The 26,375-nt window shown below is 41.3% G+C and overlaps 1 protein-coding gene across 5 annotated transcripts in view; it reads right to left on the bottom strand.

The window, feature by feature from the left end:
- Positions 1–2,759: 2,759 nt before the first annotated feature.
- Positions 2,760–26,375, bottom strand: part of LOC126542005 (putative ATP-dependent RNA helicase TDRD12) — a 93,454-nt gene continuing 69,838 nt past the window's right edge. For 4 of the 5 annotated variants that reach the window (XM_055076982.2, XM_055076984.2, XM_072286428.1 and 1 more), the window contains 8 exons: positions 23,364–23,471; positions 21,659–21,920; positions 14,030–14,215; positions 12,667–13,397; positions 12,431–12,544; positions 11,606–11,768; positions 5,971–6,070; positions 2,760–3,087 (listed from right to left, as the gene is read on the bottom strand). In XM_055076982.2, coding sequence (XP_054932957.1) covers positions 2,936–3,087; positions 5,971–6,070; positions 11,606–11,768; positions 12,431–12,544; positions 12,667–13,397; positions 14,030–14,215; positions 21,659–21,920; positions 23,364–23,471 — 1,816 coding nt within the window. In that variant the 3' untranslated portion in view covers positions 2,760–2,935. The other variant, XM_055076985.2, reaches the window with a different exon arrangement.

Raw genomic sequence — 26,375 nt, 5'->3', positions numbered from 1 at the left:
TTATTTTAGCTATGCTATCAGCTCCTTGCTTCCCATTCAAAAATGAGTTCACTATTTGCCATTTTTTTCTTTACGTCAGAACCACATTTAAGTATTTTTTTTTCTTCATAATATTTGGTTTTAGCTTTTTTAAGCCATGAAGAGAGTGTGTTGCAAGATTTTTTGTACCGTGCATGTAGGTTTGTATTGAATGGTTGTCTTTTTGTTTTTTCATAAAGGTTTTTCTCGTGTGTGCATGGCCTTTAGCAAACTATCGGTGACCCATGAATTTTAAGGTGAAGCTACTTTCTTTTTGCATTTGCTTATCTGAGAGTAGGTATGATAGTGTGATAACAACTTTGTTAGAAATCGCGAGAAGGCTACCTGCGGATCATTGGTGTCAAGAGCGAAAGACCAGTCAGTGTGAGATACAGCTTCTGAGAACAATTTTTTATCAAAAACAAGTTTAGTGTAACAATTGGAATAGGAATAGTGTGCAGATGTAGTGCACAGAAAAAGGGGTCAGTAATGTCAGTTTCAAGTACTCCTGCATCAGGTGAATTCAAAAGATTAGACAATGCATGGTCGATTAGAGTGCTAGAATCCCCACGAACTGAACGAGTCAGAACATTGATAAGACATTTGTAACCAAAACCCTGAAAACAGTAATATCACGAAAACCCGTAGATACTTTTCAAATAAAATGATTGTTTTCATTTCCTAAATGAAGCTTTCCACTCAGTATGAGAAACTGGGTGTGCCCATTCTTGGTTAGCCCTACAGAATGGGCATGTCCCACTACAATTACTATATAAAACCTGAAGATGTGATGTTCGCTCACAGGTACCTCTCAAGCACACCAATTTGTTAATACAACAGTGAATTGTATTTCACAGATTCCTTGATTTATTTTATTTCCTTTGATTTAGCCATCTAGTATTTGCCACTGGGGTGTGCCCATTCTTGGCCAATCCTGCAGGATGGGTTTGTCTCACTGTGACGCAAGAGGTACAGAATCCCTAAATGTTGCTTGATATGTGCCGCATCTTTCTGTGCATACACCTGTCATCACCAATCTTCCCTCAGAAAGCATCGTACATCACCCTTGTCCTCGTGCAACATTTGTGCGTATACATCTCACACTGTGCATCCACCTGATTTTGGGGTTTGAATTTCTGCATAGCTTGTGAACAACGCAGTGCATAAACCTCAAATTAAATTGCATGACAATAAAGTTGTGGCCTTTGCCGTGAATAAGCCTAAACATTCCATGATAATGCACATTGCATAGTATGAAAGTAAGCAAAATTGCATGCATCGACAGCATGTGCGTTTGATGTGAAATTTTTTTTTTGAACAATGCTAGTGTCACCAACAAACATACAGCTACACAAGCCAGCAGGGAGAGGAACATGCAACTCATGGTCAGCAGTGGCATCATTCAGTGCAATGAACAATGCTTGTTTTCAACATTAAATTTTTCTATTTCTCATTAATGTTAAATTAGTATAATTCGACTTTGCACTGTAGTAAAAACCTGGAAATGCAGTCAACAATCTGATCATATCAGAGCCCCACCTCCCAGTTCATCTTACCTACATACCTGTCTAGAAAGGCTTTACGTTACTGGGGATTCGTCGCACCCAGATATCTGTACTGGAGCCCTTGAAGCACACTCCATTCTGAACAGCTCTACTACTGGATGGAGGCATCGGTAGCATAATGAACATATGCATGTTTCCAATCAGTGCCATACTTGACCTTCGGGCTTCCATCCATACCGAGTGCCATATTTTCAAAGCTGCTGTCATCCTGGACTTTCCACAGCATGGTAAGCTTTGACTTCATATAATTCTCTCCAAACCTTTTGTGCAGTATAGCAAACTGATAATACAAAACAGAAAAACATCTTTGTAGTAATTCTTGAAGTAGCTGTAGTTTGTATGACAGTTAACAGCTTGGCATTATTAGGCATTTGAGAGCATTTCAATTTTCAGTAGTACAATACACACATGTACTTCTTACTTCAAAGCAGTAGCCACAGTGTAAGCTTATCCAGCTGCTTATGTATCCATTCTATCCATTTATTATATTTCACAATATCAGTACAAAACTAAATGGAATTACACTATTTGCAGTTTGTTTTCAGTGGTAGCCATCACACAGAGCTATCATAGTCATCTGACTAAGATCACTACAAGGCAAAGGCCTCTTACAAAAAGCTGCAAGTATACCACTGTTCACAGTCAGCATAAGCTGACCTAGACCTGCACATTTTCTAATCTGATCACTCCATTCTATTTCCTACCACGTGCGACTACATCTCCTTCACTTCACCTGCCATTCATTCGGTTACTCTAATAAAGTGCCAGTCATCTGTTAAGCATGTTGTACAGTCTACACAGCTCAATGCCTTTTTTTTTTTTACTAGAATGTGGAGTTCATGGATAAAAGCCAAAGTAGAGTCACGCAGCAGTTTGGCTAGTGTGAAACCAGTTTCACATCACAGCTATGGCATCTTTCTATTGAATTTATAAGAATCAAGTACAATACAGATTATTAACGCCTTGTACCCCCTCTCGTGTACAAGTTTCCTTGTTCTGCTAGGTCGCAATGAATTCATACCTACTAGCTCAACTTTCATTGCTTTCTAAACAGCCCCACTCGCACTCTGTCAAGTATGCACATTACCAGAAAGGCAGAAATGTGTTTTTACGTAAATTGACATGCCAACAGCAACACAAAATGTATTTCTGCTCTGCCAAGTAGACACATGACCAGAAAGGAAGAAATGTGTTTTTATTTAAGCTAATCGGCATTCGAACAGCAACACAAGATGTATTTATTGTGTACATAAAAGATATTAAAAGGAGGCTTAAAAATACGACCTGTGCCACAGCACAGACCATGCTGCAGAAATAGTTTCCAGGGGTAAGCATGCATGCTTTGCTGTTGCCTAGTCGAGGTCTTCAAAAATATTGTTGGGATCGCAGTTGCAGTACATCTCCTCAAAGAAATCATCCATGTTCTTGGCAGCTTCAATTTCCATTGTCCTTTCTTCGTGGGCCACTGGATCAAAAGGCAATACCTTCTGAGGACGTTCACAGACTGAAAACAGAAAAAGGAAAAAGCATAGTTTAGGATGTGGCCCTACCAATGTCTATTGCTCTACATACTACCCATAATATAACATGTCTCCTTGGTAAACATTTCATCAAATAGCTTTCTCTCTCTCTCCATTGTGAATTTTGTATGGTATTCCCGTTATTATTATAACAACAATAATAATAATAAAGGCTGTCTCATGAAGTTACACATACGCTCTCAGGAGAATTCAATCACTACATGTGGCATCACAATCTCCACTGTCCCCAGAAATGCATGTGCTAGGTTGACTTAACTGCTTAATGTGGATGTAAAATGTTTAAAGTTCAATTAGTTTAATTCAAAACACAATAGTGTACCTAAAGAAAGGCATTTTGGACTTAAAGCAAATCTAAATTAGGCAGCCAGCAAATACGATGCATATATTTCAATAAGCAGGTCATTATCACCACATGCATGTTCTAATGAGACCTGAAGAGCTTTGAACTCTGCAAGTATCATATTTTCCGGACTATAAGTCGCACCTTTGTATAAGTTGCACCCAGCCCTTCTTGGTAGTTTTGAAGAAAAAATTGGTATATAAGTCGCACCGGTGTATAAGATGCACCTATTTTAACGGAATTAGTGTGATCAAACGCAATTATGCATGCTTGTATTGTACACTTATCACAACATGCCATACTTAACCATTTCGGGGCATCAAATATCCGTAAACAAAATTTTCACGAACCGCAAACTCTAGCAGAAAAAAGCTTCAACAAGCACTCCTCTTAGGTGCAGAAAACCAACGTTTATTCCACATTTATCACCAACATGCATGGCTTTAGGCATATATATGTTGCACCATTGTACAAAATGGAGCGTCAAAAATTCTTTTTTGAGAAAAAAAATAGCACTAGTTATAGTGCGGACGGTATTTCAAGTGTTTGGACTTCAACTTTCCTAGCACTGACACATACTCCTGCAACATGAGTTACGGGTTAAGCATTTATTTATGTGATGTGGCAATTACATGAGAAGCTAACCAAGTACAATTTTAGTCAAACGTTCCCAGACCACAGTATGCGCAAACATGACTTGCAGATGAGTAGCACGGCTCCTGAAGCAATTTTGACACCCAGAAGCTGTGAATTGTGAGAAATAGTGTCCCTTTCCCTCTTCCAAGCTTTGGAACTCTTAGAAGCTGATACAAGCATTGCTGCAGGACACAAAGTCAATGTGTTTGCACATGCTGTGGCCTGGGAACTTTTGAAGGTACAAGTCCACAGCACGAATTATCACCACCTGTTAAACGCACAATCAAGCAACCATTATTCTGAAAGTTGGTGGAGGATGAATGTACGTAAAGCCTGGGACAATGAAAAGCTAGTAGCTTTTCATTGTCTTTCACATGAACCATGAACTGATGCAACCAATGTTGGCAAATTTTTCCGTAGCATGTCGCTAAATTTTGCTGCAATGTCGCTAGAATTGTTGCTAAAACTGTTGATTAAACTTTAGATAACGCAGACATAGTGGAGCTCTGTAACATAAGCTAATATGGCATAGATCATCTACAAAGTGTTTCGAGTTCATCTAGTGTCCTTGCAGGTGAGCAATAAACAGTTAATTTAACAACCAGGTATAAACGACTTTTACTTTGCCAATACATATATATAACAGCGGACAATTACAGCAATTCTGTGTTTACCTTCAATAAGCTTACAAATACAGACCGATATAAAGAGACACCAGTAACCCCATTTTCTAGCACAAAAAGGCACTTGGTCTACATTATTGCTGCAAATTTTCTAGTCATTTGCACTGGTACAGAGACCTCAATTCTGCAATGCATGCTTGGCCACATGTACTTCACACTGGAATGACAATTACAGGATTACAGGACCTTTGTACAGGTCAAATTGCTTTGCTTTTGCCTCTTAATCTACGTGAAACCTCTCTGCAGTATTGATTGGTGATAAAGTCATACAAAACAGCAGTGGTACATTCAGATTAGCATGAACAAGCCTAGCCGTTGTAATATTTACGCCTTTCCACAGTCAATAGGTCTTATTATTCACTCGCCACATTCCAAATCACCAAAACATTTATTATAAAGGTTTTCGGCAAATCAACTTACTTCTATACTTGTGCACGACCACCAATCGAGCGTATTTAGTGAAACTGCACAACCTGTAGCACTAAGACCTTCTTAAATCAATTTTGTAAAATGCATTTAAAAAAAACATTTTATGAGCACATTTTGTGAGCCTGCACTGTGACCACCATGCTGTGATGCATGAGCACAATATAAAAAATGCCAGTGTGAAGGCAACCACTTATCATAGTCAAGAAGCCCACATGTCATACAGCTAATTTCAGCCACTTGCATGTAGCTTTTTCATAATATAAGTGCGTTCAAAAAAGCCATTTTCGAAGCAATATTCCTAGCTTCCAAGTGACTAAACTGTCACAAATTTTTCTCTCATGTTGCTAAAAAGAAGTAGCTGCTCACTAATAGAAAAATCTGTTATGAAGCAAATAACAAAGCCACTAAACTTAGCAACAAAATCACTGAAACGGCAACACTGGATGCAACTGGGCAGCTGTTTAAATTATGCAGAACAGGTTTCCTGAGCACACTGCGAGAAGGCAAGAAGGTGAGTTAATTGCTGACCTCAGGTTGACTTGTAATTGCAATTACTGGATATTGCTTCAGATTTGGCCTAATGGAAATAATTTCTCATTTAGTTGGATGATATAGCAATGCAGCAATTTTTCGCTCTCATTCGCTTGGTGCAAGGAGGCATAAAGTATATATACCAGCCACATAATCACAAGGCTCCCGATTTGGTTTCAGCCGGCATCAAAGCAAACATGCTCTAAATACAGCGTGCAAAGACAAACCTGTGAATGATGGGTCTTTCCAAGCTTTGGACGCAATAATAATGTCATCATCACCGTCACTCATTCCAACATGGTCCAAATTATAGCGAATATGCGGCATCTGCAACCAGGATCACATGTAATTATTGCCCCACAAATTGAGCTCGCCTCAGTCCGAGTTAAGGACAGCTCATAGGTGGTCTTAGTATTTGCCCAAATAAATTATCTCAAGAAATATAAAATAAATTTGCATCAACTGTCGTGATTTCTTACTTTGGTTAAAGGGAAACTAAAGGCAAATATTAAGTCAAGCTAAAGTAATAGATTAGTCCTTGAGAATCACTAAGGCATCAATATTATCGCGAACATAGCCTGAATTATCAAGAAATGGAGGTAAATGCAGGACATGATTAGAGGCTCCCCCGGGGCATTCAAGTACTTGCCCGATGACAACAGCACTCCTCAGTTAAATTCTGTCACTAGTACTCAACTACTCGTAGCACAAAACATCCTTGTATTGTATTATAAGACGAAATAAAATGCTACTTGCCCAGTTCTATTTCGCTTTTAGAAAAAGGAACTCATTTAAATAACCCTGATAACGACATGAACGGTCGAAAGGTTTCGTTTTCGCTCGACTCCGCGCCGCCCACGCTTTCGCGTTTCAATAGTTGTCGTGTAGCGCTGCGCTGGCTTTGCTGACTTGCGAAACTCGCACAGACTGCAAGTAGCAGAGAATTCAACTTCCTTGTGGGATGCCCTAACGGTCGCCACTTGACCAAAGGGCAGCTGCAGCGGCAAACCCTCCACTCTGTCTTGGCTCGGTACCACCATCTGTCGGGCACCGCTTTACTCACCGAAGACAGCAAAGGATGGTGATGGCATATGCAACGTCACCACTCTCCCGGTTGGTGACGGGAGGTTTGAATTGCGATAAAGGTATTCAGACCCTTCAGATACAATTTTCTCGTAAACTACGTATTTTCTTGGCACGAAACAAGCATTGCAAGGTTTCTGGAATGCTATTTGAACAGTCCACATCAACTTAGTATTTGCCTTTAGTGTCCCTTTAAAAGAGTTATTCCTTCGTACACCGAAGTAGCATTCGCAGATCATAATTAAGCTGTAAATAAAGGTGCACTGATATTTGAAATTCTAAATATGAATAAAATAGTCCTTGTTACTATATCAGGGTGTCTACGAATTTGACATTTTCAATTTCCCTGAGTTTTCCAGGTTTTCCCTGAGCGACACAGAAGTTGTCAAGACAATATGTCGACAGGTTGACACCACATCGCCTGATGCTGTCACTCTCAATTAAGTAAGCATTTTAAAAAATTTTAAAAACTTAATTCAGTTTGAATAGTAAGGAGAAGTGTTTATTTTATTCAAAATAGAAAATTGAAGGTAGGGAATAGTAAAATGCACAGCAAATAATATATCTTCGAAAAAGAAAAATGATCAAGCCCATTGTAAATCAAGTCGAACATTTTCAAATACGAATAAAAAGAGATGCATACAGAAGCAAATATTTTTGAATATGAGCTATTTCTATCAAGTGATAGCAAGATCATTGGCATTAGGCGCAAACTTTATCACAAGTGAGATTTTTTCAGTTGTTGGAAAGTAAACCTCAACTGTCCTTACATATTCTTAGCCCACGCACAATGGCTCCATTTTGTGTTTCACTGCTTTCAAGAGTTTATTTTGGTTTATGAGGGTCACCTGCATCTTTGCATCAGCCAACACTTTGTTTTTTGAGCTCGATCTCCTCCAAAGAAGAGGTGACACTGTTCCTTTCCTAATCATTCCGCAATGCGTCGGTCATTTCTGTTCTTGTCCTCGTTCCGCCGCGCGTTCGCCCCACGAACCATTTGAAGCATCCTCTTGGTCAGTTGTACAGTCAACGTCCCATTTTTCGTACTCCCTAGGGGCCACGGAAACGTCCAATAAATCAAATTGGGCAGTCCGAAAAAAATGAATGCAAATATTTTACTGCCCTTAAGGGCTCAAATCCTCACAGGCACGTCCGAAAAAGCTCTGAAAGCCAGCCAGTACACTTATTAGGCGTATCGGTGCTCGTACTGTGACAGGAGACGGCGGGTGCACGCGTGTATGATTATGGAATACGCACTGTGTCCCGTGACAATTGCCCCGTTCCCACGCTTGTTAAGCTTCACCGCAATACTTGACGTACGCTTCACCGCGTAACATCGCTTTGCTAAGGCGAAGCTGCCTTTCGGGAACCGACATTATGCAACGCGTCATGCTTTCTAAGCTTAAAAGCCAATCGCGAGGCTTACAGAGGCGGAGTCGGTGCCATTACTGACAGCGGCGAATTCTTTCAATGAAAAACACGGCACCGAATGGCAAGAACCTTAATAGCGAACGTCGACGCAGCTAAGCCTGGCGTTGCCGCGGTGGTGGCTACTTCTGCCAGCGGACCTGCGTGCGAAAGCGCTGGTTCGAGGCTGCGAGATAATCAAAATGGTGGTGCTGGCTTTGATTAATGCCGTTTCGGATCTACGGTCGCGGCAAAAAGTCCGGAAAATCGGGCAGCGAGGGGTTCTTGCGTCTGAAATTACACACGTTCTTACACATTGACTCTATGGGGCATGTGGTGGTGCCGCGAAGTCGTCTGCATTATCGGGCATTTCACAAAAATCGGGCGTCAAGAAAATCGGTCGTTGACTGTACACTGGCAACTCCTCCAGCCGACGACACGGCGTCAAAGACCGTTACGATTCCTCTCTTCTACTCGAGCCAGCAGTAGGGCAACTTTAGTTCCCTTTCAGAAAAATGACAGCTAATTCTGATTGAAGCACAAATTCCCTGAGCTTTCCCCGAGTTTTTCCAGACTATTCAATATCTCTGAGAATTCCAGGTTTCCCCGGTTGGTAGACATTCTGTATATTTGATTCGTACTTGGTTCAAGAAGTCTCTATTTGAAGTTGCCGAATATCCCTTTCCATTAAAGCATAAACGATAGCAACACTTTATTCGACTCTACACGAAGCAAAACAGGTGCAAGTAATGAGTGTTCTGAATGATTCTGCTACATGAGAATCGCAGCTACAGCACAGAGGCAGCAAGCAGTTTCTGAGCAAACGCATGAAGTATTTAATTCTAGCACACTCATTTTTCGTTTTTCATTTGGGCAGCCTATGAATCTTTTGGCCCAATTTAGACAAAATATTTTTTTACTTGGCCACTGCCATCACGTTTGCATTCCTGCAAATACGTGTGCAACACTGTGGTAGTACACTTCGTTCCTTCAACAAACACAATACTTTGTGTGCACCTGGAGGCATAGCGCACATTTGTTCCAATACTGCAATAGCCATGGGGTACCAGATATGATTCCATTTCAATGTTTTCGACATCTCTGCACAACCTTTCTTCCATAGCTTATTTAGAGTAGAAAAATATGAGGTACTCGTTTCGGTGTGAAGGCCCACTTATCTTGAATATTGTCACGTGGTCGTGACGTCAAAGAACACAGTAGCAATACTGTGAAAGGCAAAACTAGCTTTATAGGGCGAACCTGTGCCCACAAAACAGGCTACACTTAAAGCACAACGAGAGCGGCGAACACAGTCGGCGATCGTCGTAAATCTGATCAGCGGGTCAAGCGCGTCGGCTTTTATACAGAGTCGTCGAATGTTCCAGACTAATCGTTGGGACTCGCGTGCCTTCCATAAAGGTCTACATCATTCGCGTCAGGCGAATAAATCAGATAACACAAGGTTCGGCGACAACAGACTGCGGATAGAAGCATCGATAACTTTCCAGAAACTTCGGATACATGCAAGCGCGTCCCGCGCTGTGCGATAAGATTTGTTAGGCGGCGAAACCTGGTCGCCCGATAAATATAAATACACGTGTCAATATTCATATTTGATCTGATCAGAAAATTTCACTAATCAAACACTCCTATTGAGAGCCTAATCATCATTGCAAGTGTTTGTTTCGGTTGCAGTGGTCTTGTCCTGCAACTAAACATGAAAATCTATCCCTATAACATGCGCTGTCCTGTATGCTGTGAAAAAGAAACATGACAATATGCCTACAGCAAAAATTAAGAAATTTTGTCACACTGTACTCAATTTATTACATTAATAGTACATTGTCAGTTACTTAACAGTTGTAGTAATAAAAATAATTCAATTGTAATAATAAATAAAGCACCTATACAGTGTGCTAAAGACAGCTTTGAAAAGCATAAATGATGATGTTTTTTCCTTATCTGTATGTGTTTATGTAGTCATTGGCAGTACTACTTAAATGCACAGTTGTATCTGCAATTACAGCATGCTTCAGAAGAACTTCAGTTTGGCCTAGTTGGTGTTTACTGCATATCATATTGACCGCAAATAAAGATGGGGACCCATGTTGTTTTTGTATTCTCTTCCGCTGTCCCCGTCTTTATTTGCGGTCAATATGATATCCAGCATGTTTCTCCAGACAAAAAAAAAATCATAAAATTAACTAGGCCAAAAGAGGTTACTAGACAATTGTCACGGATCTCCTCCGGAGAACACTCTGGCCGAAAGAATGGACTAGGCGACAGGTGTACCAACACAGATGCACATTTAATACCACCCCCGCGACACAAACACCAGCACACAAACCTAACAAAACTCACAAAATACAAAGGCTATCAGTACACACGACCCGGTAACACTGCTACTAGCGTTCTACTGTTAGTGGTTGGCGTTCGTGCTCACGTCTGGTTCGGTGAGGATGTGGCGTGATATGGGTCCCATAGCCGGCGTCGGAGTGGCGTTCAATGTTCTAGGGCTGGCGTCACTGGCGGCGTCGTTAGTTGCGTCGTACACGCTCCCGGTCCAAACGCCCGTGGAGGTGTTGCCGATGATGTTGGCGTTGGGGCATCACCCGGAAGAGTGGCAACAGCTCTGGAGACACCCCTGGCCGTAGCAGGTGGTGGCGTCCTCCGTGGACTCCCCGGAACGGGCTCAGGAATGGCAGGAAGTCTGCGGTGCGAAGCCGTAGAACGCGAGCTCATTGGAGCAGTAGCCGGTGTCGCTCTCTTCCAGCCGAACCGTCCCTGACCCGCCGAGTCTCCGCTGCTTCATTCTTCCCCGTGTCTCGCCCTTTTATAGCCTTCTTGTTAGTCCACGTAATCCTTCTCTTCGTCTTCTTCTCTTCTCCACCAATCATCGCTTTCCATCTCACCGGATACTTCTTCTTCTCTTCTCCACCAATCATCTCTTGTCACCTCACTGAGAATTTCTTCTTTATCTTCAGTCTTCGGTTAACCCACGTCATCCTAAACACCATCCTCGTCCTCTTCTTGAAACTTTTCTTCGTTTATAATTTTATTTTAGCCACCCTCTAATATGTGACAACAATATGAAAACAACTTTTTAAGTTTAGACTGCTTGGCAAGTTGCTAGAAACATGCAGCGCTCAATGAACTTTCCTCCTATAACCATCATATGTTTAAGATGTGGTCAGAAGTCAGGTTTCTGAAATATTCCATTTACTCTCCTTTCCAACATTGGATATGAGCCAACTATATAAACAGAAATTGCTGATGACTTGTCAGCATGCCAAAAAAGAAAGAAAAAAAAAAAATAAGTTTGTAAATAGAAGTCAGAGCCAACAACAATTGACAAAATTAAAAAAGGCGTACCTTTCGCTTGTGTCTTGTCAGAAATTTCCATTTCAACTCGGCCTTTGCTTTCTTTAGGTTAACAGTCAGGAATTTCTCCTTCTTCGTTAGGCTTGTTTGTGAAGGTTCAATTGCAGCAAACAGCTTTTCGTGAACCAGAAAATCACGCTCTGTCGTTGTAATCCTGTTTCCATAACAAAAACAGCCGTAAAACTCTCATCTTTCCACTCTACTCCAAAACATGTACTCATGAATTAAAGGCCCTGTGACACCTTTAATAAGCTTACAAAGAAAACCAAGCTTTAAATGCACATAAACAGTGTAAAGTGAGCTGGCAAGAGACTGAACAAAACCTCAAAAGATGAAGGACAAGAAGGGGAACAGAACACCCACCCGCACTGGTGTCTGTTCCGCTTCTTGTTCTTCATCTTTTCACATTGTTCCCCTGTCAGGTATGTATCGACTAGCCCAAGCTGCCATGGTGTAAACAAAACCTGTTTCTTGGCAACTTCATATTGATGGTTTCTACAGTGTCATCTGCTCATTGCCTAAAGGAAATTATGCAATGACCTGACCTGCGGCTTTAATATAAAGCTCAAATTGCTTCAGGCAGAACCTGCAGAGACAGATCAGGTCTAAACTGTCAGGTCATAGCAATGTTACAGCATTTTAAACATAAAACAGCTTAAAACAATGTTATATCAGTGACTTCTAACAATAATGATCAAATGTTCTCTAGTTTCTCACACTTTACATTTATCCCTAGACAAGCACTAAAGTTCAATCAGGTCTATGGACATGGTAGCACTGAGATTGAGGGCCAAGTCAATAACAGGGAAGGCTGACCTGAGGCACAGTGTAGTTGCAGTCAAGTTCAGCTTGTAATCTGTTACATTCATGACAGGGATGTCCACATGCACAAAATTACGATCTTGCCACCATTGCACAGTTGGCTGATAGCTAAGGAAAAAGAAAGAAAAAGAAAAAAGAAAGTCAAGGGAAACTTGCTTGTTATGAAAACCGGTAGTTGCAGTGATTCGAGCTCAAATTGTAGCAGATTGTCAAAATCTAGCAAATTGTACCTGGATGCTGTATTGAACTGGGAATCCAGAGTTTGGAGGCCAGCTTTCAAGGCATCTTGCCAGCTCACTTTGGTAGCCTTCTTCTTTTTTGCCACATTCTTCTTGTCAATGTGTTTGTGTAACTTTGGCGGCACCACGTCTGTACTTCTGGCACTGGAGAGGCAAGTAGTGTCCCTTTGCTTCAGTGCATCGTCATGGCGATGGAGCCATTCTGGCTGATCATTCGCAGCTGAGGTTAAAGTAGGCAGGCACAGGCTCAAAGCGCTGCCACCAAGTTCTGGGTGGTTAATGAGCTGAGCAGCTGCTGATGTGGTTTTGGACAGGCACACACGCTCTCCATTTTCAAAGGCACTGCCATCACGACCTTGTGTAGATGCCGGTGGGATGGATTTGGACAGGCACTCACTATACTCAGGCCCCAATACAATCTCATCGCAAGCTTCTGAAACTGCTGAAACTGCTGGTATGGCTTTGGAAGGACACACACCATCTATATGCTCCAATGTGTCGCTATCATGGCTTGGATCTTGCACTAAAAGATCAGTAGCTGCCGTGTAGTTGCCACGACAGTCTGTTTCTTGCTCATTAGCTACTAGTGCCAGAACCTGGTGACAAAACTTTTGACGAACTTTAGCCAATGCAGTGAACAAATGTTCTCCCAGCCTTTTTTTGCAGTCAGATGTCACCCACTCATCGTCGTCATCTGATTCACTTTGTGGCAAAGCCTCGTCCTGTTGTAGCAGAAGGAGCAGACAAGCATATTTACCGTCAAGCAAATAAATTGGGGATACTGGCTGCTCAAAAATTAATGTTGTGCCATGCAAATTTGTCATCAGCAATAATAATCTGAATGCAATTGTAACTTTAACAAAAAGTAAATTTGCACACAAATTTGGCATGTGACTTTTTTTCAGGCTACGATATCAGGTGTGCATTACGAGTAAGAGTCTAACAGTAGTAATAGGTTTGTTAAGGACAAAAGGAGGAAGGTAATGAAGATCTGTAAGCATCGTAACTGTCTCACTTCCCAGTGGCCATGATAAATATACAGGCTAAAGAAAAGATATGGGAGAAGAAAGTTGCAATAAAATAAACATAAATAAAATAGGGAAAAAGTGATAATGATGATGATATATGGGGTTTAATTTGGAACAAGTGCCACATGAGGAAAAAGTGCGAAAAGGATTATATCAATAAATACATAATCATGTGCACAAAAAAAAGAAAAAAAGAGATGGGAGTAATTAAATACATTGGAATTCAGTATACATGACATTAAATCAGGGTTAATGTAGCCCCTACGCAGTGCCAACAAAGGTGGGTGACATTGTTCTACTTTGGCTTACTCAGGATGACTTCATACCTTCCGAACTGCCGACTCATGTGGAAGGCTGATATCAAAGTTGAGCTGAGGCAGCTCAGTTGGGACAGCAAGCTTTTGCATAATAAGCAAATCACTTGCACCGATTCGCCCTGAGCTGCAACTGTCGAACAAGAAGACCTCATAACTGCTAGTCCTCGGCTGATCTCCAGCGATTTTTCTTGCAACCTGGAAAAAAAAAAGAAAGATGAGAGAATGTGGAAGTTGTCTGTCAGAACACAAGCTACATAAAAAGAAAACGGAGAGAAAAAGACAAGAAGAGTAATTGACACACATCCCTTCTTGCAAGTGCATGAATATATGGTTTGCTGTTGCAGGCAAATCCATCACTAAATGTTGGTAGCACCTGCCCTGCTTGTTTAAGAAGAAGCTTTACCTTGAAGCCAACTTTAATTTCACTGTTCAAACACTTGTAAAATGCAGAAATGCTCTATTAGACAACCAATGATCCACTTTGTATGAAATTCATTGCATTTAAGGGGGAAGACTGAATTCTACCAACTGCAGGCATCAGATTTTTTTTTAGGGTCTCGAATGTTTTACAAAGATTGCAAAACAGTAGAAGTTAAAAAGATTGAAGCACAGAGTTTAGGGATCTGTAACTCTGTACCAAAAATAGATACATAGACTTCCATAAATTTGACTTTGGTTAACTTCATTTTTCGGTTGATTCGATCCTGACCAAAAGTTCCCAGCTGATGCCCATACAGTTCTTTAGCCTCAAACTTTCGTTATTTTGATTCTAAAATTGGCCTTCGCCAAATAATTAAAGGTTGACTGGTCAGTATGCATGTGCCTGACGCCAATGGGGGCTCCAATAGCGACCCTTTTAACTGCAGCGTCTGTCTTGGCGGAGCTTAGGAGACAGCGCATACATCAAACACACACTATCCCCTGTCAAAAACTCCTATTTTTGGTTGGCAGTAGGAAGATCTCACTAGTTCTCAATGATTTTTTCTGCTAAGAAAATCAGTTCAGAAATGGCCTGTGCAGTGCAATCAGATACAAAACCAAAGCTACATACGAGGTGCATGCAACAGCCTACCATCAGAGCCACCATAGCCAGCTTCATTGCCATTGCCATGTCACAAGATGGCGACAGATATAGTTCTTGTGCAGTGTGATGACGACGCGTCACTTTCAGTCTTCAATTACAAAAGCTCATTCAACATTTAAGTTATTTTAGGTTCTAAGCTAGCGGCAACAAGCTGCATCGCACGTTTTTGGTGTTTTGGAGAATCGCATATGTCACAGGGTGAACTAGCAAAGTGGTTCACCATCCTGTTCGCGAATGTTGGGGAGTCATTTGATAAATTCAGAATATCAAACGTGCAGTAGACTGTACGGAGCACATGTTGTGGTTCATACACACTGATAAAGTGCTCTCTAAGAGTTATGATGATTAGCTGGAAATAAATTTCTACTCTGTGAAGGTAAAGTGTAATGCTTTTGTCTTCTTTTTTCTTTTTTATTGCCAGAATCGGAAGCATGCTACAATTCTCTTGCTAAAAGACTGGGTGCACATTAGATTTCTACTTTGTTTAGGAGCTCTAACATCATTATATGTCAGTTTTCTACGTTGAACACATAGAAAGTGGGTATGCATCAATTTGGGGGTGTGTCAGAATCATGATTCACTGGCAAGTGAATCGTCAATGTGTTTCGGCATTTTTTTTTTTCTGCCTGTTATTTATTTCAACCCACCAGACAAGTAAACCAATTTCGTCAATTCCGTCATGGGTCGAATTCATCATCATCATCAGCCTGGCTACGCCCACTGCAGGGCAAAGGCCTCGCCCATACTTCTCCAACTACCCCGGTCATGTGCTAATTGTGGCCATGTTGTCCCTGCAATCTTCTTAATCTCATCTGTCCACCTAACTTTCTGCTGTCCCCTGCTACGCTTCCCTTCTCTTGGAATCCAGTCCGTAACCCTTAATGACCATCGGTTATCTTCCCTCCTCATTACATGCCCTGCCCATGCCCATTTCTTTTTCTTGATTTCAACTAAGGTGCCATTAACTCGCGTTTGTTCCCTCGACCAATCTGCTCTCTTCTTATCCCTTAATGTTACACCCACCATTCTTCTTTCCATAGCTCGTTGCGTCAATCCTCAATTTAAGTAGAACCCTTTTCATAAGCCTCCAGGTTTCTGCCCCATACGTAAGTACTGGTAAGAAAGACACAGCGGTTATACACTTTTCTTTTAAGGGATAATGACAACCTGCTGTTCATGATCTGAGAATGCCTGCCAAATGCACCCCAGCCCATTCTTATTCTTCTGATTATTTCAGTCTCATGATCCAGATCAGCAGTCACTACCTGTCCTAAGTAGATGTATTCCCTTACCACTTCCAGTGCCTCACTACCTATCGTAAACTGCTGTTCTCTGACAAGACTGTTAAACATTACTTTAGTTTTCTGCAGATTAATTTTCAGACCCACCCTTCTGCTTTGCCTCTCCAGGTCAGTGAGCATGCATTGCAATTGGTCTCCTGAGTTACTAAGCAAGGCAATATCATCAGCGAATCGCAAGTTGCTAAGGTATTCTCCATTAACTTTTATCCCCAATTCTTCCCAATCCAGGTACACACTGTGAGTAGTATTGGAGAGATTGTATCTCCCTGCCTGACGCCTTTCTTCATTGGGATTTTGTTGCTTTCTTTATGGAGGACTACGGTTGCTGTGGAGCCGCTATAGATATCTTTCAGTATTTTTACATACGGCTCGTCTACACCCTCATTCCGTAATGCCTCCATGACTGCTGAGGTTTCGACTGAATCAAACGCTTTCTCGTAATCAATGAAAGCTATATATAAGGGTTGGTTATATTCCGCACATTTCTCTACGACCTGATTGATAGTGTGAATATGGTCTATTGTTAAGTAGCCTTTACGAAATCCTGCCTGGTCCTTTGGTTGACAGAAGTCTAAGGTGTTCCTCATTCTATTTGCAGTTACCTTAGGAAATACTTTGTAGGCAACGGACAGTAAGCTGATCGGTCTATAATTTTTCAAGTCTTTGGTGTCCCCTTTCTTATACATTAAGATTATGCTGGCGTTCCCACCATCCTTCATCAAATCTGCTGTTACCTAATCCTCCCCATCTGCCTTCCCCCTTTGCATAGCTCCCAAGGCTTTCTTCACTTCTTCCAGCGTTACTTGTGGGATGTCAAATTCCTCTAGATTATTCCCTCTTCCATTATCGTCGTGGGTGCCACTGGTACTGTATAAATCTCTATAGAACTCCTCAGCCACTTGAACTATTTTATCCATATTAGTAATGATATTGCTGGCTTTGTCTCTTAACGCATACATCTGATTCTTGCCTATTCCTAGTTTCTTCTGCACTGCTTTTAGGCTTCCTCTCTTCCCAAGAGCATGCTCAATTCTATCCATATTATACTTCCTTATGTCAGCTATCTTACGCTTGTTGATTAACTTGAAAAGGTCTGCCAGTTTTATTCTAGCTCTAGGGTTAGAGGCTTTCATACATTGGCGTTTCTTAATCAGATCTTTCGTCTCCTGCGATAGCTTACCGGTATCCTGTCTAACGAAGTTACCACCGACTTCTATTGCACACTCCTTAATGATGCCCGTAAGATTGTCGTTCATTGCTTCAACACCAAGGTCCTCTTCCTGGGTTAGAGCCGAATACCTGTTCTGTAACTTGATCCGGAATTCCTCTATTTTCCCTGTTACTGCTAACTCAATAAAAGGGTCAAATTAATAGAAGTCAACTGTATAGCAGTTCTGTTAACTGTGTCTAATAGAGCATTTGAAGCGGACAGTTGTGATATATAAGCTTACAACTTACACGAAAGTGTTACATTGCTTACGCTAGTTTCATAAAAGTCCTACTCGCAGTGGACTTTTTAAAGCAGTGTATAATACATCAATTTAGTCCACTTCAGATGTGCGTAGATTACAGAGTTCTGGTATCATATATTAATTGCTGAATTACAAAGCTGTAAACTGTATTTCTGTTTCTTTTTTATTTTGTGATTTTCGAAAATTCTGTAAAAGCCTGATCACTTAAATAATCTACTCACTATAGTCAGTGGAAATTAACCTTTACTTTTAAATGAAACAAATTTCATCAACATCAGTGCAGTAGATGTTGAGTAATAAAATTTCTCCATTCTCATGTATTTAGATAAAAGCTCAAAAGGAGAAGCTTTGTGTTAAGCACATCATTCTGGGAATGGATTCTCTTCCTGTGTCCCTACAAGAAGACAAGGGTGACATGCGACACCAACTTGCCAAAGAAAATAGATATGAGCCCTGGAAGCTAAAATTATTTGAAATTTGAATAAAAAATACAGAACAAAGAAAGAAAGAAAACAAAACACAAAACTTGACAACGTTTTTTACCACTATACAGTAGGCTATCTCTATACCTACCTCACAGCAGCAGTGTCCATCACTCAACAGAATATGGCAAGCTAAACAGTTAAACAGATAAGCATGCAACTGCATACACCACAGACAATTACAAATGGATCATAGAGCAGTTCAGTAAATGTGCACTTATTACTGTACCTCTCTGCTTGCCTCGGCTGCTATGCAATCTTCTCACTTTACCTCACAGATCCCCTCCCCCACCCCCACACCCATTAATCTCATACCAATGATGAGATTCGGCCAGTTTGAAAAAAAAAAAGGTTAAACTGTGGGGTGTAATGTCCTGAAGCTGCACATTGCGCTATGAACAAAAACGTTTTGCCGTTTTGGATGCTGTAGTGGAAGGCTCAGATTGAATTTTCACTACCTTGGAGGTTTTGTGAACATGTATGCATGGTACATAAACGTTTTGGCATTTCGCCATAGCGAAATATGGTTGTCATGCCTGGGAATTGAGCCTGTGACCTCACGCTCAGAAATACAGTGCAACAGTCACTGAGCCACCACGGTGGGTCAGCATGCCAGAGCACATGCTCAGTAACACATGTTGTAGTTAGTTGTGTCTTAGCTGACGCACATCACAGCCCCCCACTTGCTCAGAACACAAGATGTAAAAAAAGAAGAAGAAGAATAGAATGGCCACTATTCTCAACCTGTTCAACCGTTGGCCAAAACCTAGCAAATATACACGTATTGTACAAATGCATACTATATGACAAACTTAAAAGCAAAGAATAAAGGTACTGTAATTGGCTTTCAAGAAGAATGACAAAGAACAAGTGTCCCAGCTGTGCCTGCATCTTGCCTGCTTCAATATGCAACACAAAAGGGGGGCAGGAAAAAAAGAAATCCTCCTGCCTCATTTTGCCTTTAAATATATGGCATTTTGAGTTTACGTAATTATGTACTTATGCAAAAAAACAGCCCTTCATAACTCAATCTGCTGGTTATATGTGGCATGTAAGTTGCACGAGATGCCCACTGTACTCACTTCCAAGAACATGTCTCTTCATCTATTCAATGTGCTCGGGAACGATTTCTGTCTACAGATAACATCTTTGCAGAGTTTCGCTGTGCAATGGAGTCCAGATATGCTATTCCATTTGCAGGTAATAAAAGAGTCGCTTTTGAAGTTGTTATACTAAACTGTAAAAAAACTGCATGATTTATATGCTACAAAGGGCCCCCTCAGAGAGGAAGCTGCTTGAAGGAGGATGTGAAACAGTGAAGGAAACTTATTAACCTTAGTAAAACCTCATTTTAACAAAATTGAACGGGAAGCCGAAGCTACTTTGTTACTATATTCATTATTGCCTTTTACTTGTGCCTTATGGTGCAGAAATTGCACAGAAGACAGCATTGCAGCCCACGGAATCACTACTTGGTTCTAATTTTAATAAAACAACAAAAGATACTTTGGTATGCACAACACATGACTTCTTAGCATGTGACACAACTGCTTTTACGATAGCTGCCTTTTATTTCAATGTGATGGTCTTTCGCTTCCACTTTCCACTTCGCTCCGCTATAGCATTGTGATATCAGTGAAGTGATGATGCTATTGAAGGAAATGGCTCATACACTGCGACACAAAGTCCATTGTGGTCGAGCAGCACATGGCGCACAACATGGCGCACCGACTACACAATTTATGCAGGCTGATCACCCACTGTCAAGTCACTCTGCTGTGTAAATTAGGAAGCCAACAAACCTCGCCACATTTGCTTAGCTTTACCGCCTCATTGCCTCCAAAATTCCACCAGTGCCGATGCTATCTGCACAACGTGCCGCAGTGTGAGAGAGAAGTAGGTGCACATTGCTACGCACAAGCAGTAACTCACTGTCCACACCTAGCTACACCCATAGGTTGGGTACAGCTTGGTGTGGCCTAGCTCAACAACCTCCGAGGTCACAACTAACTGTACCAGCCTGTGCAACACTGCAGTATAAGAGAGAGAAGTGTTATGGCGATGGCCGCTGCTTACACGCCGCTACGTGCAGTGATGAGAAAGACGTCCTGCTTGACGGTGTATTCAACAAGGACTTGCTGGAGTTTTTAACTTCTGCATCAAACGTGTGCCGTGCTCCGCAGAAAGCGAGATATCAGGCTTGTAAGGGCGACAAATCTAGTTTGTTATATTTACTGGCAGGACAATTTTACTTCATTAAAACAAGGCTTTAAATACACAGATCTCTACGGAGATTTCAAGGGGAATTTCACTTACTTTGTTATATCCATTATTTTGTTATACCAGTTTCGTTATAACAAGGTTTGGCTACATAGAACAGATCCTATTAGTCAATTACAGGGGCGGCGCCGGAATCTTTTTGTTAGGGAGGGGGACAGAGCATGATTTTTCATTTTCTTAGGGGGCGCAAAAAGGCATTTTATCACTGGGCACTCTATGGTGGTAGGAGGGGGGCAATAAGGGAACGCAGGAGGAAATCTCGAAGGGTTGCTCCCCTCTTTCGTCCCCCTGTAGGCCCACCCCTGGTCAATGATATAAGAAAAATATTTATTCCATATGTATGAGGTTTCTCATTCACATACCTGAACATATTAAGCAATTTTTTTTATTACCCACCCCTACAGCTTAGTGGCTATGGCACTGCGCTGCAGAACTTGAGGTCGCAGGTTCACTCCTGTCTGCATGGCCGCATTTTGACGGCGCAGAATGTAAAAATGCTGGTGTACATATATAATTTATGTGCTCATTAAAAAACTTCAGATGGCCACATTAATTCCGAGTTCCCCACTACGGCATGCCTCATAATCATATTGTGGTTTACAGCACACACACACAAAAAAAGAACACAATTTAATTTCTTTTTGTGTTGTTTTTATGGTGTTGTTAGCTCTGTAGTCAGTGACATGTCAAGAATGCAGAAGAGGCTCCTCTCAAAAAATTTTGCCTGGTCCTTGTCCCTTTGAACTTCACAGTTTCTTTTGAGATGCCACTAGCATAAAGTGAAGGTGTCCCAGTTGTTCAGCAATAGTGGATTTGCTGTGCTCGGGCACTTAACGCACGAATAACCAAGCTCAGTTGGTATGGCGACAAGCAAGAAAGCTCACAACATACACTGGTTGCTTTAAAAGTGATTTTCTTGGCTTCCAGAACATCAGAGCCTTGATGCATCTTTGGCAAATCTAGACATTTTGTCACAGACTGCAGGTGGACTTGGCATCATAGTTACGCAAGTTACTTACTCTGAGACACAAAACACGGTTGAAATTGTTGTTGTCGTAACCGAAGTCTTCAAGAACACACTGGGCCTTTGGACTCCACTCCTGAGAGGTGGGGCCAATTCCAGCCAAGCTGCACAAAAGGGCCTGATAGGGCAGCAGCATCATCCATGAAAGTGGCTCTAGGAGCTCATTTAGACTACAAGTTTCAGAGTCTCCATAGTCATGAAAAAAGACTACAACTTCTTCGTCACTGAGGATTTTTTGCACTTCACCACGATACCAGCTGAAAAAAAAAAAAAAAATCTTGTATAACAAAAGCAGCATAGTGAAACTGTCAATAATGGTCACATCTATAGCGTTTGAACATGCTATGAAGTTGATTTGGATCTATTTCAACCTATTTTTATATATACGATATCTGCATGTATATAATGCAACCATGAAGATACATTTTATATAAAACGTTTAGATGTTTATGAGATTTATAATATCATGATGATGAGGTAGGGCAAAATGCAGTGATCATAGGTTAGTGAGGTCTAGGATTCACCTCAATTTGAAGAGAGAAAGAGTAAAATTGATCAGGAAGAAACAGGCCAACCTGGATGCAGTAAGGGTAAAAGCAGACCAATTCAGACTGGTACTTGAAAACAAATATGTAGCCTTAGAACATAGAGATGAAGATGACATAGAAGTAATGAATGAAACCACAACTAGGCTGGCTTCAGAAGCAACAATTGTGAAGTGGAAGGTAAGGCACCAAGGTAACCAGTAAGTAAGCTCTCCCGAGTAACGAAGGACCTAAGAAACGACAAAGAATGAAAGTGTTCAACTCAAGAGATTAGATATAATTTGTGAAACAGAAAACTGATCAACAAGGAGAAAATAAGGGATATTTGAAATTATAATGTGAGGAAGAGTGAGGAAGTAGTAAAAAATGGATGTACCATGAAATCAGTGAGAAGGAAACTGGGCATAGGACAAACCAAGATGTATGCACAGAAAGATAAGCAGGGTAATATCATCAGCAACTCGAAGATATAGTAAAAGCAGCGGAATAATTTTATACTGACCTGTACAGTACTCAGAGCAGCCACAATCTCTCCATTTGAAGTAGTAATGAACAGATTACAGAGACTCCTTCTATAAATAGCAATGAAGTTAGAAGGGCCTTGCAAGACATGAAACGGAAAAAAATGGCAGGAGAAGATGGAATAACAGTTGATTTAATCAAAGATGGAGGAGATATAATGCTTGAAAAACTGGTGGCCCTTTATACGAACTGTCTATCCACTTCAAGGGTCCCAGAGAACTGGAAGAATGCCAACAATATACTAATCCACAAAAAAGGAGACGTTAAAAAAATTGAAAAATTATAGGCCCATTAGCTTACTCCCAAGTATTATATAAAATATTCACCAAGATAATTTCCAATAGAATAAGGGCAACACTGGACTTTAGTCAACCAAGGGTACAGGTTGGTTTCAGAAAGGTATACTCTACAATGGATCACATCCATGTCATTAATCAGGTAATCGAGAAATCCGCAGAATACAATCAGCCTCTCTATTTGGCTTTTGTAGAATTGGAGGTTGCAGGGAGAGGCCTTCATCATGCAGTAAACAAAAATAGGCTGATGCTGATGATAATGTACGGAGAATCCCTCTTATGAAATAAAGCAGGAAATGTAAGGAATCTTTAAGTCAGTGTCAGTGTGGACACTTACCTGTTGCTGCAATGAGCAATGCAAAGTGCTCCGACATGCACAGATTTTAGCTTTTTAAGTTTTTGTCGTTGAACAGCATTCTCAATGTTCTTTTCAAGATCGTCGAGACTGCAACGAAACAAAAAAGGTATTGATGTCCTTGTACTAGGTGCAAACACAGTTTCCCTCTCAGAAGTTAACCTGGCACCACTGTATATGAGTTTATTAAACAGTACTGTGACACTATGTGGATGTCAGGATATGGAAAGTTTGGTCTGTCTCGGAGACTCGAATATTGTTGGGCCTGCCTAAAATGTGCCCATGGCTGCATAAATAAAGCATTCATTGAATTAAGTCTTCTAAAAGTCTTGGTTCTCCTATAATACATGTTGAATCAATGTTTTCTTACATGTAACATATTAAGTAAATGAAAAAAATATGGAAATGCACAACTGAAATGGGAACACTGAAAGCATGGACCTCCTTGCCTTTTCTTCAAATAGTAATAGTGTTCATATCTGATACAATGGCACACTGTAGTGCATGCAATGTGTGCTGTGCTAATAACAAAAATGGCATCTTGCATAGTGCTTTGGCAAAGGCCAAACTATTACAATAGATTCAAGATTGTTCTTGTGACCAAAACCAGTTTTGGCATACTGGTTTGATGTTAACAGTTTCCTTATGATACATTCTCGGCGTATAAATGAGAAGAAAGGGGGTTAACCGAGGAGCGTTATTTTTATTAGTCATATCATAAGAAGCCAACAAGCATTCTGCATGCGAAGATTGTGGGGTCGTTCCCCACCTGCAGCAAGTTGTTTTTTCATCCGCTTTCATTTCCATTAATTTATCATTTCTTTATTTAATTTATTAAGCACAAGTAATTTCCCCTATGTTGTACTTGGTGTCAGTGTTTGTTGGCTTCTTATTCTCGGCAATTTGTAATTTGTGTGCACGGTGGGTGGGCTATGTGGTGTGGATAACATAACATTTGCAGTACATGTTCAAGAGACTATTACCTTAGGCTAGCAGTCTGGCATAATGCAGCAGTAATGTTCTAAGTAGTTTAGCTCCCAGGACCCAAATACAACATTGCAAAAGACACTGCAAATTCAAATGCAAAATACACGAGGAGGAAAGCAAAGGAGGAGGGCATAGCAAAAGCGTGAGAGAAAAGCGCAGTGCAGCAACAATGGCTATGAGATGGCACCAGGGTAGCACATGTTGTCTGGGAGGTCAGTCAGCAGCGACTGCTGCGAATCGCACCCACGCGTCACCCTCGCACTGCCTCTGATGATCTCCAGATTAGCGAGGCAGCCGCGCCACAATTCGCGCCATTTGCAACGTGCTACACGAGACAGATTTTCCGCACCAGCCAATATATCGCAAAATGAAAACGTATATGGAAATGCGCTCAAATCTGACATGGAGTGCCGTAATCGTCAGTGAACTTTTTTTTTTTACTACTGTATTGTCAACAAATGTCAATGTGAGATAGATACAGTAGAACCTCGTTCATACATTTTGAAACAAACCACAAGAAAAAATGTATTAACCACGAAAACGTACAATCCGAAGGAACTAAAAAATCTGATGGACTCAACTACTGTTGACATCTATGCAATGCAAAGCGTTGCGCGGGCCGTTGCGGCACGAGACACCGACGTGCATCGAGCTGGGGTGGTATTCTGTAAGTGTCCACGTAGTGGACAAGTCCATTTAGTCTGCTGCTGAAGTTCTGATTGGCCGGGCTGGGGTATGCGTTAGAAGGAGACAGGTGCCCCCAGCCAATCAGCACTTCATTAGCAGATGAATGGACATGTCCACTAGGTGGACACTTACAGAATACCCCCCCTGGTGGTGCTCTAGCGGCCTGAGACATGTTTTGTTGGTTTCCTATTGCGTGGTGTATAAAGAGGGTGACGGGAAACCAAAACGAAGTTGAGCCGGTAGGCGACACTGGATGCCATCAAAGCGAAACATGATGCCCACACCGTGCCGCCTCCAGGAGAGAAGAACGCCGAGTTTGGATTACCGCCTATTAAAAGCATACAGTATGCTACCAATGGCACTACACACCACGCGCTGTAAAACGTATAGGTGAAGATGCTTATCGCAATAGGTTTGGCGGTGGTAGCTGTGAATTCAGCGTGTGAGGAGTGGAGTGGAGATTTGCTGCTACCAGAATAAGAAACTGCGCACCGTTGTTTTTACATGAGACGGGCGGCTATATACTATTTTCGATCGTGTGCCTCGCGCTTTTTCTTGTTTACATAGGATCTAGCGGCCAAAAAATGTATACGATCATAGCCTGCAGCAGAGAACATCAGCGCATTCCGGTTATTGCCAATTAAAAGCATACGCTGCACTTCCAATGGCACCATGTGCCGTGAAACAGGCAAAGATGCTTATCATGAAAGGATAGGCAGTGATAGCTGTGAATGCCACATGCGACGACCCCGGAAAACATTTCCTGGTATCAAAGTGAGAAACTGATTGCGCGCCGGCATTTTAACGCGAGATGGGTGGGCGAGTATTGCAGTGAAGCTGCCGCGGCAGGCAGCGATATACTGTTTTCGATCGCGCGTGCCTTGCACATTTTCTTATTTTCATGGGATCTAGCAGCCGTAAAACATAAAATCACAGTTTGGCGACATCCTGAGTGTTCGTGCCAAAAAATCATGTTTTCCGGGCACGTATGAACCGGTTAAAATTGAGTGTAACTCTAGGGGTCATTTTTTGTGTTTTCAATTGCAAAAGTTGGTGCTGGAAAAACATAAGTAATGGGAATGTACCAACAAGGTCCTACTGTACAAATCGAAAAATAAAAAAATTTACTGACAATTACAGTTGACACAACATGTAGATACATTCAAAAAGTAAGCATCCACAATAAATGTAGGTGGATACATACTTAAAATCAGTGCGAAAAATTATGTAAGTGAAAAAGGAAAAACACAGCACGAGCACTGTGTCCCTCTCTTAGTGTTGACTTTGTTTTCCGCACTGGTCTCAAGTATGCATCTATTA

This window comes from Dermacentor andersoni, chromosome 2 (assembly GCF_023375885.2).
Source record: "Dermacentor andersoni chromosome 2, qqDerAnde1_hic_scaffold, whole genome shotgun sequence".
NCBI lineage: Eukaryota > Metazoa > Arthropoda > Arachnida > Ixodida > Ixodidae > Dermacentor > Dermacentor andersoni.
The sequence above is the reverse complement of the archived record's forward strand: the minus strand, read 5'-3'. Positions and strand labels throughout refer to the sequence as shown.